The sequence below is a fragment of the Antedon mediterranea genome, chromosome 3 (genome assembly GCF_964355755.1).
Source record: "Antedon mediterranea chromosome 3, ecAntMedi1.1, whole genome shotgun sequence".
In the NCBI taxonomy this organism is placed as follows: domain Eukaryota; kingdom Metazoa; phylum Echinodermata; class Crinoidea; order Comatulida; family Antedonidae; genus Antedon; species Antedon mediterranea.
Genome location: NC_092672.1, coordinates 35,811,188 through 35,822,474, shown reverse-complemented (window position 1 = coordinate 35,822,474; position 11,287 = coordinate 35,811,188). Strand labels below are relative to the sequence as shown.

The 11,287-nt window shown below is 33.3% G+C and overlaps 2 protein-coding genes across 4 annotated transcripts; both read left to right on the top strand.

The window, feature by feature from the left end:
* The first annotated feature begins 304 nt into the window (after nucleotides 1–304).
* Nucleotides 305–1,673, top strand: LOC140045408 (uncharacterized). The gene is made up of 2 exons (XM_072090281.1): nucleotides 305–415; nucleotides 583–1,673. Exon 2 carries the CDS (start codon nucleotides 585–587, stop codon nucleotides 1,407–1,409), a length of 825 nt encoding a protein of 274 aa, XP_071946382.1. The 5' UTR covers nucleotides 305–415; nucleotides 583–584; the 3' UTR covers nucleotides 1,410–1,673.
* A 1,082-nt stretch (nucleotides 1,674–2,755) lies between these two features.
* Nucleotides 2,756–11,267, top strand: LOC140043927 (SET and MYND domain-containing protein 4-like). 3 transcript variants are annotated; one of them, XM_072088415.1, is made up of 15 exons: nucleotides 2,756–2,783; nucleotides 3,216–3,369; nucleotides 4,839–4,931; nucleotides 5,216–5,339; nucleotides 5,611–5,726; nucleotides 5,844–5,968; nucleotides 6,058–6,163; nucleotides 6,248–6,469; nucleotides 6,621–6,934; nucleotides 7,330–7,403; nucleotides 9,500–9,666; nucleotides 9,811–9,877; nucleotides 9,988–10,101; nucleotides 10,654–10,777; nucleotides 10,936–11,267. In XM_072088415.1, exons 2-15 carry the CDS (start codon nucleotides 3,235–3,237, stop codon nucleotides 11,066–11,068), a joined length of 1,914 nt encoding a protein of 637 aa, XP_071944516.1. In that variant the 5' UTR covers nucleotides 2,756–2,783; nucleotides 3,216–3,234; the 3' UTR covers nucleotides 11,069–11,267. The 3 variants fall into 3 exon arrangements, with proteins under 3 accessions (XP_071944516.1, XP_071944518.1, XP_071944517.1); XM_072088417.1 differs by lacking the exon at nucleotides 9,988–10,101; XM_072088416.1 differs by lacking the exon at nucleotides 2,756–2,783 and having other exon boundaries at nucleotides 3,210–3,369.
* Nucleotides 11,268–11,287: the final 20 nt, after the last annotated feature.

Here is an 11,287-nt window from a genome sequence, read left to right as displayed (position 1 = left end):
AAAACAAACTTGCAAAACAGTTTTTTAAACTTTTTTATTATGTTGTTTTCATTAACGCAAATTAGGTCTCAATATATTTTATAACCATATCATTGGTTAATATCTAAAGCTGTCTACACTATCAAATTTGTGTCCAAATATGGTAGTGATATACCCAAGTATGGTAGTGGTATGACATTATCATGTCCATGTACAGGTATATAGGTGCAGGCATACATAACATGTTGCCCTACCAGCACTCGAAATCAAACACCATAATAAATTTATACGATCAGAAACTGCCTGCTAAAATCAAGTAAAGAGTCCTATGTTAAACATTTACACGACTATTACATTGAAAGCAGTACTACTCCAAGAAAACGGAGAAACCTGTCAAGTTTGTAAATAAAAATTTGAGATTCAGGTACAGAAACAGGTAAGAAATAGTATGTAAATATAAGGTTGTAAGCAAGCTTATGCATGTGTCAAATGACGTCTTTTGCATGTTTTTAAAATGTTTATAATTCTTAAATTAATAGTTTTTCCAAATTTTATTTACCGTACTTAATCTGTTTAATTAATAAATTTAATTTCCGTTTATAGCCATGTCTAAACCGAAGCAAGTACGTGTAATCGTCTGGTCTACTCCACGTTCTCTCTCCACTGCGTTTTTGAAGAGTATGTCCACTTTCGAGAACGCGGAGATCTTTCAAGAGCCGTTTGTGTCTGCAGCTCTTTTTGGACCAGACAGGGACAAGAAAACTATTACAGATGAAATGAATGCAGTAGTAGAAAACTTGTGTAGCAGCGAATACACATTTGACGGTGTGAAAGCGATGTTAGAGCAGGAATATCCCGATAAAGACGTGGTCTTTTCCAAGGATGGTGGGTTGTTTATTCATGGACACTTTGATAAGATTCCCTCCGGCTTCAAACACGTATTTTTGACAAGAAAACCTGGTAAAGTGTTAGCGTCATCACAAAAATTGATAGATAGCATAAAAGGTGAGCCCCATTTGTCCTGTAGACCAAACCTGCCTGGGACACCTCATCGTCAGTTACTAGAGACAGCAGAGTATGTACGGGATCATTTAAACCAAGCGCCGGTGGTCATTGATGCAGACGATCTTCAGATGAAACCACAAGAAGTAATGCGCGCGTTTTGTGAACAAGTTGGTTTACCTTTTTCTGAGAAGATGATGACTTGGAAACAAGGACCTGATCCAAGATGGCGACAATCGCCATTTAAGAAGATGGCATGTGAGATGATGACAGCAAATCATGAGAAGGCTTTCAATAGTACAGGTTTTGACAAACACATACCAAGCTCAGAACCTGCTTTGGAGGAAATGAATGAAGTGACAAGAACCATGGTGACGAAGGCACAACCTTACTATGACAAATTAATGACAATGAAATTGAAAATATAGGCCCTAGTGCAATTTGCTGATGATTAACATCATAACATGCCTAAAGTTTATGTAGGCCTACCAAATATTGAACAGTAAAATATTTACTTATATGGAATTGATTTATACTCAAATGATGCATTGAAGTAAACCAGGTTTGATATAGGTCTACTATAATCATGAAATGCATCATTTATGCATATTTATTTTTATTATACCAACAAATATGAGTGAACAGAGAAAATCACTTCTTTAATTAAGTAATCATAATCTCACTCCATGATTTTAATTATGTTTAGATGTAATCTTCTAAAATATCATTAATGAAATAAATAAAATCACAATAAAACACAACTATGTGTGTACGGTGTATTTAATTCAAGATGATTTGACACTGACAACGACTAAACATCAACATCCGTTACGTGCATGACATGGATACTCTATACGACGACGCTGATAACGACTCGGGTCTTGCTGATTCCATTAAAAGTCTGTTAAATAGTAGAACTTTATACCTTTCTTCACATTACTTCTCGAGACTGCAACTCTTATTGTAGGATACTTGGAAAAGATGTGAGATAATCATAGCCAATATCATTCCTCGTTATATCATCATCCGGTCATTTATCATTTCCCCCTGCCTCATATCATCATTATTTTTAACCTATTTATTATCATTTCATTTTCATTCTTGTTTGCGACATCGTCGTCTTCATCCTTCCTTCCTGGGAATGACTACGGCAGTAAGACAACTTGGCCCAGGCATGGAGGAAACCTCCACGGCCTAGGCTAAAAAGTAAGACCAGTCCCAGTGATGCTAAGCATGTACATCAGATGCTCTGCTGCTCGAATAGCCTAGCGAAGCAATGCTGTTAAATTTATAAAATCTACTTTATTTAGTACACAGTACAATATGACTTCTAATGTAACAAATAATTTTAAAAGATGTGCATTAGAAAAGTGTATATATTTATGAATCCAAAAACAGTAAATTTAACTTACTTTTTCTCTGCGTGCTGAATTATTACCGCGATGCTCCGTGTCAAATTTAGATCGTCTGCCTTTCCAAACAATCCATTGATCTGATTGGCCAATAGTTGTCCACGCATCCTACATACTTATGGTAACGTGATTGTCAAGTATAATATACTATTTTATGTTTGTATCTAATTTTTTTATTTATTGACAAATGAAATTATGCTATGATAGCGAAAAAGGAAGGAAAATACGAATACGGGATTCGAATCCCGGCTCTCCACTGTGTACGTGTTGGTTAAATGGACTCAAGTTCAAACTTAGATGACCGCTAGAGGGCGCTGGATTGGATGTGGATATTTCAGTTCAAAAATGTAAACAAAACAGCATGGTATTGTTGGTGGTATAAACAATACAGTAGTTGTTTTTAATTTTAGGCTTATTGTTATTCAATTTACTATTTGTCATGGCCAATTAATAAATCTATCAAATTCAATACCAATTGAATACGTCTTTATATATTTATTGATAGGCCTAGAATAGACTATAAATAGGCTAGCTATATATTATAGGCCTAGCTAGCCTAGCTAGGCTAGTAAGGCCCATTTTGTTAATTTGTTGTGCCTTATTTGTGGGCAGACAATTAGACCAAGTATGTAGCTCCTAGCTAGTAGTAGATAGCTATACACAGTGAAGGAATAAAGCTGATAACTCTGGCCAACATTCGCCTTAGACACTGATTAACCCATTCCCATATTTAAGGGAGACAAAAAAGTGAAAAGGGATGGGCTTTGTATTGCAAGTGCAAGTATTTGAAATACGACTCAATTTGTACTCGTTTTTTTTTAGATTTCAGAACAATCTAGACATGGCTGGTGTAACACCGATTTACGAAACATCATCTGGTAACAAATGTGAAAAGTCTTCCAATGCATTCAGGTTGAAAGGAAATGCACATTATCAAAAGAGACAATTTAATGATGCGTTGAAGAATTATAATTGGGTAATAATAAAGAGATTTATAAATTACACCATTTATGACCAAAGCATCATCATTTAAGTGCCAAATATATATATCTAACCCCTAAATACACTGAACTTAACACACTACAATCACCTCCACTTAAAAACAGGCTGATTTCAGTGGATGGATACCAACAATTTTACACCTCAGGTCTTAGTCTGGGCTCCAGACGGAGTTTTTTCTTAATATTAGTAAAAATATAAATATTTTTGCACATATGGCGTTTCATACGTGTATTACTTGAGTTCGGTCGAAATAAAAACAAATAAATTTAAAAAAAAACAATACAGACTTGGGGCAAGTCTACTCAGGTCTAAGCTAAACACCTATATTTTAAAAATAACATGAGCTCTGTCTACACTATCAAACTACTTTGACAAAAAAATGTGCCCAAATATGGTAGTGATATGACATCATCATGTCCATATGGGCACACTCATCACATTTTTTTATCACATAAAGTTGATAGTGTAGATGTTATGCGCGATTTGAATGATTTGCGCAATTTAAAATTGCGCAAAGAATTCTTGCACAATTTAAAATTACGCAAGGATTTTCTTGTGCAATATTAAATTGCGCAATCAACTTGCGCAATTTCAAATTGCGCAAGAAAATCCTTGCGCAATTTCAAATTGCTCTGCACAATTTGTAAATTGCGCAAGATAGTTCTTGCGCAATATGACACCTTTGCGCAATTTGAAAACGAACTGTTGTTATTTTTTTTATTGTAGTCATTTGTTGTTGAGAATGGTACCGAAAGGTCGATCTTTTTTGTCATTAAATTTAATTTTTAAGTTAAATAGTAAACGTCTAATAATTCGTAATATTATTGTTTCTAAAAAAAAATCCAATCGTTATTAGTCTTATTAATCGTCCTTACTGATATTTGAATTGAAATTATTATATTACTATTGGTATTTATTTATGCCTTCTCCTCATATTATGTGTGAATATGGTATTTTATAGAACCATTGGGAATTCAAGATTTTTTTTATTCGGAAAAAAAAATTCGGGAGGGAGGCTCCCGGGAGGGTAAGGAAATGCGATATTATCTTCAATTTTGAATCATTCTTAGAAATTACTAAAAAAATATGGGTGTGCATGATTTCACAATCTGTCGAAAAACCTTGCGCAATTTGCTGATTACTTGCGCAATTTAATACGTTGCTTGCGCAATTTGAATTGAAACATGTGTTTCAAATTGCGCAAGCAACGTATTAAATTGCGCAAGTAATCTGCAAATTGCGCAAGGTTTTTCGACAGTAATTTTAAATTGCGCAAGAAAATCCTTGCGCAATTTCAAATTGCGCAAATCGTTCAAATCGCGCATAACATAGACATAGCTTAGACGAGACATTCGCATTTCTAAGCATTGTTTTACCACAACAGTGTATTGCAGGTTAATAATAATAAATATAACTAACAAGTTGCAAAATGTTGATCACCAGGCGATATTACTAGCACCGCATAATGATGGAAGTGAACTCGCTCTGGGATTCGCAAATCGATCAGCTCTCTTTTATGAAACCAGCAACTGGAAGGTAAAGCTCTGTCTACACTACAGTATCAAACTTTTTATGTGACAAAAAAATTTGTTGTGCTCATATATGCACATAATGATGTCATATCACTACCATATTTAAACATATCACTACCATATTTTGGACACATCACACTTTTGTCAAGCTAGTTTGATAGTGTAGACAGAGCCTAAGTAGTGTATTACAAATTAAAATTTCATCAAACATAATTGTTTACAAAACTAGAGTCTTTGTGACAGTAAGGTGTTTATAATAAAATATATAATTATATATTTTTCATCTAGGGTTGCTTACAAGATATAGAACATGCTTTGCACCATCGGTACCCTGCGGAAAAACAAAATAAATTGTTTAAAAGGAAGGCACAGTGTTTGATACAGCTAGAAAGATATCAAGAAGCATCAGAAAGTATGTTTTATGCAATCTCACTTTCTAGCTTAAGCTCTGTCTACACTATGAAATGTTATGTGAAAAAAAATGTGATGTGCCCATATATGGACATGATGATGTCATATCACTACCATATTAGGGCACATCACACTTTTTTTGTCAAACTAGTTTGATAGTGTAGACAGGGCTTTAAAATAGAGATAAATTTTGGGCATGACAAATTACAAACCAGTGACCAGAAATGACACCGGTATAATGTTATTGTCAACTATTATTGCTTTTGTCACAGCTCTACAGGCTAAAGATGAAGTTAATAAAAGTATGACTATAGAATCGGATGAAATCTGTGGGGCTACGAGAAATGTTGCCATCAAGTACAATAATGTGAGAGGGAGACATCTGGTAGTAAGTTCATCTTCAACAAATAATTTGTTTTATCTGACTTTGAAAAGTATATTGCAGATACATGCTACTGTACATACAGTTCGTTGTTAAACTGAACCTAAGCTTTTATTTCCATAGGCAAAGGTAAAGATTCCGGCAGGTAGTACCATTATCAAGGAGAAGCCATATACAGGTGTTTTATTACCAGAGTTCCACAACACCCACTGTCACCAATGCTTTACACCTACAGAAGCGGCAATTCCGTAAATATATTTTTGATTTATTCTACTATTTCTAAATCATAAGGGCATGAATTCATCAGAATTTTAATTGAGTTTTATTTTATTTCTAGCTGTCCATCATGTAGCAGAGTCAGGTATTGCAGTGATGAATGTCAACAGAGATCAATGACCTTATACCACTGGGCCGAATGCCCGTATTGGAACTTGCTTCAGGAGGTAAAGAGAGCTACTGTATGTTAATTTATAAAGTATATCAAAATATACCATAAATTTATTGTGTTTTCTATAATGTTTCTATAGGTTGGAGTATATGCACATTTAAGTTACAGAATCCTTGTAATCTCTGGGGTACAGACTGTTAAAGGCCAGCATGTGAAGGATACTAAAGTCTCCATGGAGACTAGTAAGTCAATTCCTGGATGTTCAAGTAGTGGGTGTTACTATGGAAACTACCAATCCGTATGGAATCTAGTGATGAATGAAAACATGCATCCATCTGAAGATATCAAACATTTCCAGAAGGTAGTTTATTAGCAACTTTTTTTTTGTAAGTTCGTAAATTTATTTAATAATCTATGTTGAGGGCCCCTTAAAATCAGCTTCCGCTGGCTGGGTCACCCTCGTGAAATATGGTTGAATAAATGTACCTAATGTGTTAATTTCTTTCATGTAGATATCATCTGAACTTATACACAAAACAATAGATCATCTCCTAGGTAACAGAACCTGGAAACGAGAATCATGTGAAATGTTAGATAAGTCACATCACCAAGACAAATCATGTCTGATTGGTCAGCTTCAAAATACCCATACTCGCCATTGGCTACAATTATATTGTAACGCTCAGGCTGTAACAAGAATTGTGCCATCTAATATACGAGAAGGAAGACACAGAGTTGCAGATGTTGAACAAAGAAGATTGGCCACAGCTTTGTTTCCAACCACAAGTCTGCTAAACCATTCATGCAAACCTAATGTGATTGTGAGGTAAAACAATACTTAGTATCTTCAATTGTTTTAAGTTAAGCCCATCCTCCACTCATTGAATTTATTTGAAAGAATTGAAAGTGTTGGTTTATAAACATGAACATTCATATATTCCAGCTCAATAATGATTCTCCCAGTGGAAACCTTAAAGCAAAGATGATGATGACTATTTATGTATGTTTTTTGTTGTGAATGGAAATAAAGAAACAAACCCGGCTTTAATTTTATATTCTGCTATATTCTCTTCTTGGTGAGAATTATTTTTGAAATTTGGAGATCCAGTCTTGATCAATGAGAGAGCGAGAGTTTACATGCGTTAGTAACAAACTATGTGTAACCTAGCCTTGATGATGTAGTGAGATAGTTTCCAGCCTTTCTGGTTTTCTTTATTTTAGTTTTAAAGATGATGAAATTACTGTACGATCTATTACAACAATAGACACAAATAAAGAAATTCTCCATTGCTATGGTGAGTACAATTTTACTTTTGGACACTCCTATTCAGCCATCCATCATTCAATCCATAATATTTTGTCTGCTATTGATAATAAACAAAACAATTTACTTTAGGAGTTTTTATTGACCTGTCAAAGGCTTTTGATTGTATTTCTCATGATATTTTAATTAATAAGTTACGTTTCTATGGTATAAGAGGTATACCACTTAAGTGGTTCGAAAATTATTTAAGTAACAGACATCAATATATATCAATCAATGATATTGTCTCTGAGCTGCGGCCAGTTTCGTGTGGTGTTCCACAGGGATCCATCCTTGGTCCGCTTTTATTTCTGTTATTTATTAATGATTTAAATTATATTAGTGATTGTGCTGAAATTGTTATGTTTGCAGATGATACAAGTTTATTTATTAATCATAAGGACATCTACCAAGCTATTATTTTAATGAATCAAGAACTTACTAAAATTGCAAACTGGTTAAAATCAAATAAGCTTTCGTTAAATATTAAAAAAAACAAATTTATTATTTTTCGTTCAGTTAATAAACTAATCCCCCCCAACATTCCTAAATTATATTACGGCATCAGCGAAATTGAAAGAACTAAAGCAACAACATTTCTTGGCATTTTTATTGACGAATACTTATCATTTATTTCTCATATTAATACAATTTCATTAAAACTATCAAGAGTGGTCGGTGTCCTCAATAAACTCAAACATGCCTTGCCTTCCTCCGTTTTACTATTAATTTATAAATCACTCTTTTTGGCACATTTAATTTATGGTATAACCGTTTGGGGTTTTACTTCAAAAATTAATTTAAACCGTATTTATATTTTGCAAAAAAGAGCTTTAAGATCAGTTTATAATGTTCATTACCTCCACCATTCTGCTCCTCTTTTTGTCTCATCTAATACACTTAATATTTACGACTTACTTACAAAAAATGTTGCTTTATTTATGTTTAAATTCAAACATAATCAACTGCCCAGAATTTTTGATACTTATTTTCAAACTTTTAGTTTAGTTCATAATTATAATACCAGAAATAAATTTGATTATGCTTATGATTGTTTTAATACGGAGGTTGGCAAGCATGATATAACTTTTCAAGGACCAAAAATTTGGAATTCTTTACCAGATGAAATTAAAATTATTAATTTTATATCTTCATTTAAGTTCAAACTACATGAATACCTTGTTTCTACTATTATTGTTTAAGTTGATCATATATCTGTCTTAAGTCATATAATAACTGCATTTGTTAAGTTAAATGTCTTTTTATGTTCATTATCATATATTATATATATATATTTCTTACCTTACCTTATTTTTAATTATGTTGCCAGGACCCCACATTTTAAAGCTTAAGCTTCCAGTGGGGTACCCCTTTTTCTCATTTATTATCTATTATTTTTAGAAAATGTTAACTGTATTTTGTTTTTATTTGAGAAATAAAAATTATTGATTGATTGATTGATTGACATCGGAGTGGAGTTGTGGCTTGGTGGTTATGATGCTTGGCTACCACTCCAAGGGTCCTGAGTTCAAGTCCCGTCACATGTCGGGATTTTTGCTAAGAACATATTTCCACTCCACTCCTAAAGACTTGTAATATGCCTTTGTTTATGTAGAGCATCTTGTGTATATGTTTGTCTTGTGAACCTGTGAGGGTCCCTTATCATTAATTGCTGGATGGATCACCCTCATTAAATATGGTTTTTAAAAAATCAATAACAAAATAAAAAAAAATCTAAGATTGGAGTTGACTTGATAAAATGCTGTATGCATGTTGTATCCAACCACTGTAGTACATTTTGCCCAGGCTTACATTATTTTTAGATTGCAGGCTCAATAAGGTCTTATTCATGTTAGACATATAGAATATGTATTAATGACCACTAATAATAGCCGCACTGATAAAAACCTAGCCTAATTTGTGAACCCCTTGATTGCACTTCTATTAAGAGGACATTTTCCTGTGAAATGAATGAGGAACAATGTCTTAACACCAACCCCCATTCAGGGACCCTATTATAATAGGGATTCTACTGTAGGTTTACACAAATACAAAATTGTTGAAATAGTTGAATGTTTTCTTTTTCAGGCCCTCATTATAAACGCATGAAGAAGGCAGAAAGACAAGAAGCTCTGAAGAAGCAGTATAACTTTGAGTGTAACTGTGATGCATGCAGACTTGATGACTCAAACGCTGATAATGATCTAACGCAAGAAACTAGCAAAGAGAATTCTAACAAAGAAAACATAAAAATGGTGAATTTAAATTACAATGTATTACTAGAGAGTATCACTGAAAACATCAAAGTCATATTTTTATTGTTTTCTGCAATATATATTTTTTCCAATATATAAAAAAAAACACTTTTGTATAAAATTGTTTTCATAAAATTTGTGTAGGAATTGTCAAAGTCAATGGATATGTTTTCGAAAGCCAATCAGATGTTAGAAGAAAATAAAATTGAAGGTAAGGCAATTTTAATTTTTAAAGACTTAATGATAAATATTCACCCCTTATTTGTAGATAATAATGACTACCTCGCATAGAGAATATTACCAAAATAATTTGTTTTGCAGATTCTTTAGTGTTACTTTTGCAGTGTTGTGAAATACAGACATTATATCTTGATAAATATCACAGAAACCTGGGCCAAACACAAGACAGTATTGCAAGGTGCTATGTTCTATTAGGTGAAGATGCAACTACCATTAATGGCTCTCATATAAGCCTCATCCCTTCAACTTCTGCTTTATTACAGTAGAGATATGCCAGATTATTTTAAAGTTAATGTATATACACAAGATATAGTGATGGGTGAAGATTTTGTATGTCCTATCTTTTGCATTGTAATTTAGAAGTTGGAGAAAAGCAGTGTAAACTGGAACTGATGCCTATGAGATATACTAATCGATTGAAAAATGTATTTATGTTGATATAAAGTTTGTGGTACATCACATATTTATTTTCTCGCATTTCAATACCTTGATCGTCCAAAGGAGTGAGAATGCAGAAAGTCCAGAAATATAAGTGACATTGAGTGGGACTGGTGTGAAAGCTAAAACAATGGCAAGGTTCACAGTGTGAAGAATTGAAACAAAATGTGTTTATGTTGTATCATAGTCCAGTAATAAGAAATGCAGATTTGTAATCTAATGTAAATAAAATATGATAGCTTCCTGCACTGACCTCTGACCTGAGGGAATACAAATCCTATTCAGTGTGGGTTTTTTTTTTCAATCCAGGTGATACAAGTTCAGCTGTTAAGTTCCTGAAGCTAAGCATAGCTACTGTAGAGAAGTGGTTTGGACCTGATAGTATAGAACTTGCAAATGAATTACACAAACTTGCCAGTATACAATTTAACATGTAAGTATATTCTTAATCTGACTGTACAGAGATCTTTATTTTAATATTTTTCCATCCACCTTACATTTTCCTCAATATGCTCCATCTCATCGACTTCGTTCCTCAGACAAGCCATTGTTAAATATTGTTCTAAAACTCTTAATATTTGATGTTTTTAGGCGAGATGTTGAAGGTGCCATAGCAACAATCAATAGATGTTTACCAGTCCTTGTCTGTCACTATGGTAACAATCATGAATCTGTACACGAGTTAGTAGAAATGAAATCAACTCTTGAACACCTTGCATTATGAACTTCTACTTTATGAGAACCAATTGACGGAACAGTACTTTCACAACGGTTGTTTTTTAGAACTCGGATGTAGAGTCTTGATGCAATATTTGTTTTGTTTGTTTATGGTAGCGATATGCTTAAATATGGTAGTGATGACATCATCATGTCCATATATGGGCACATCACATTTTTTTGTCACATAAAGTTTGAGAGTGTAGTGAGCTTAAAACGCAATTTT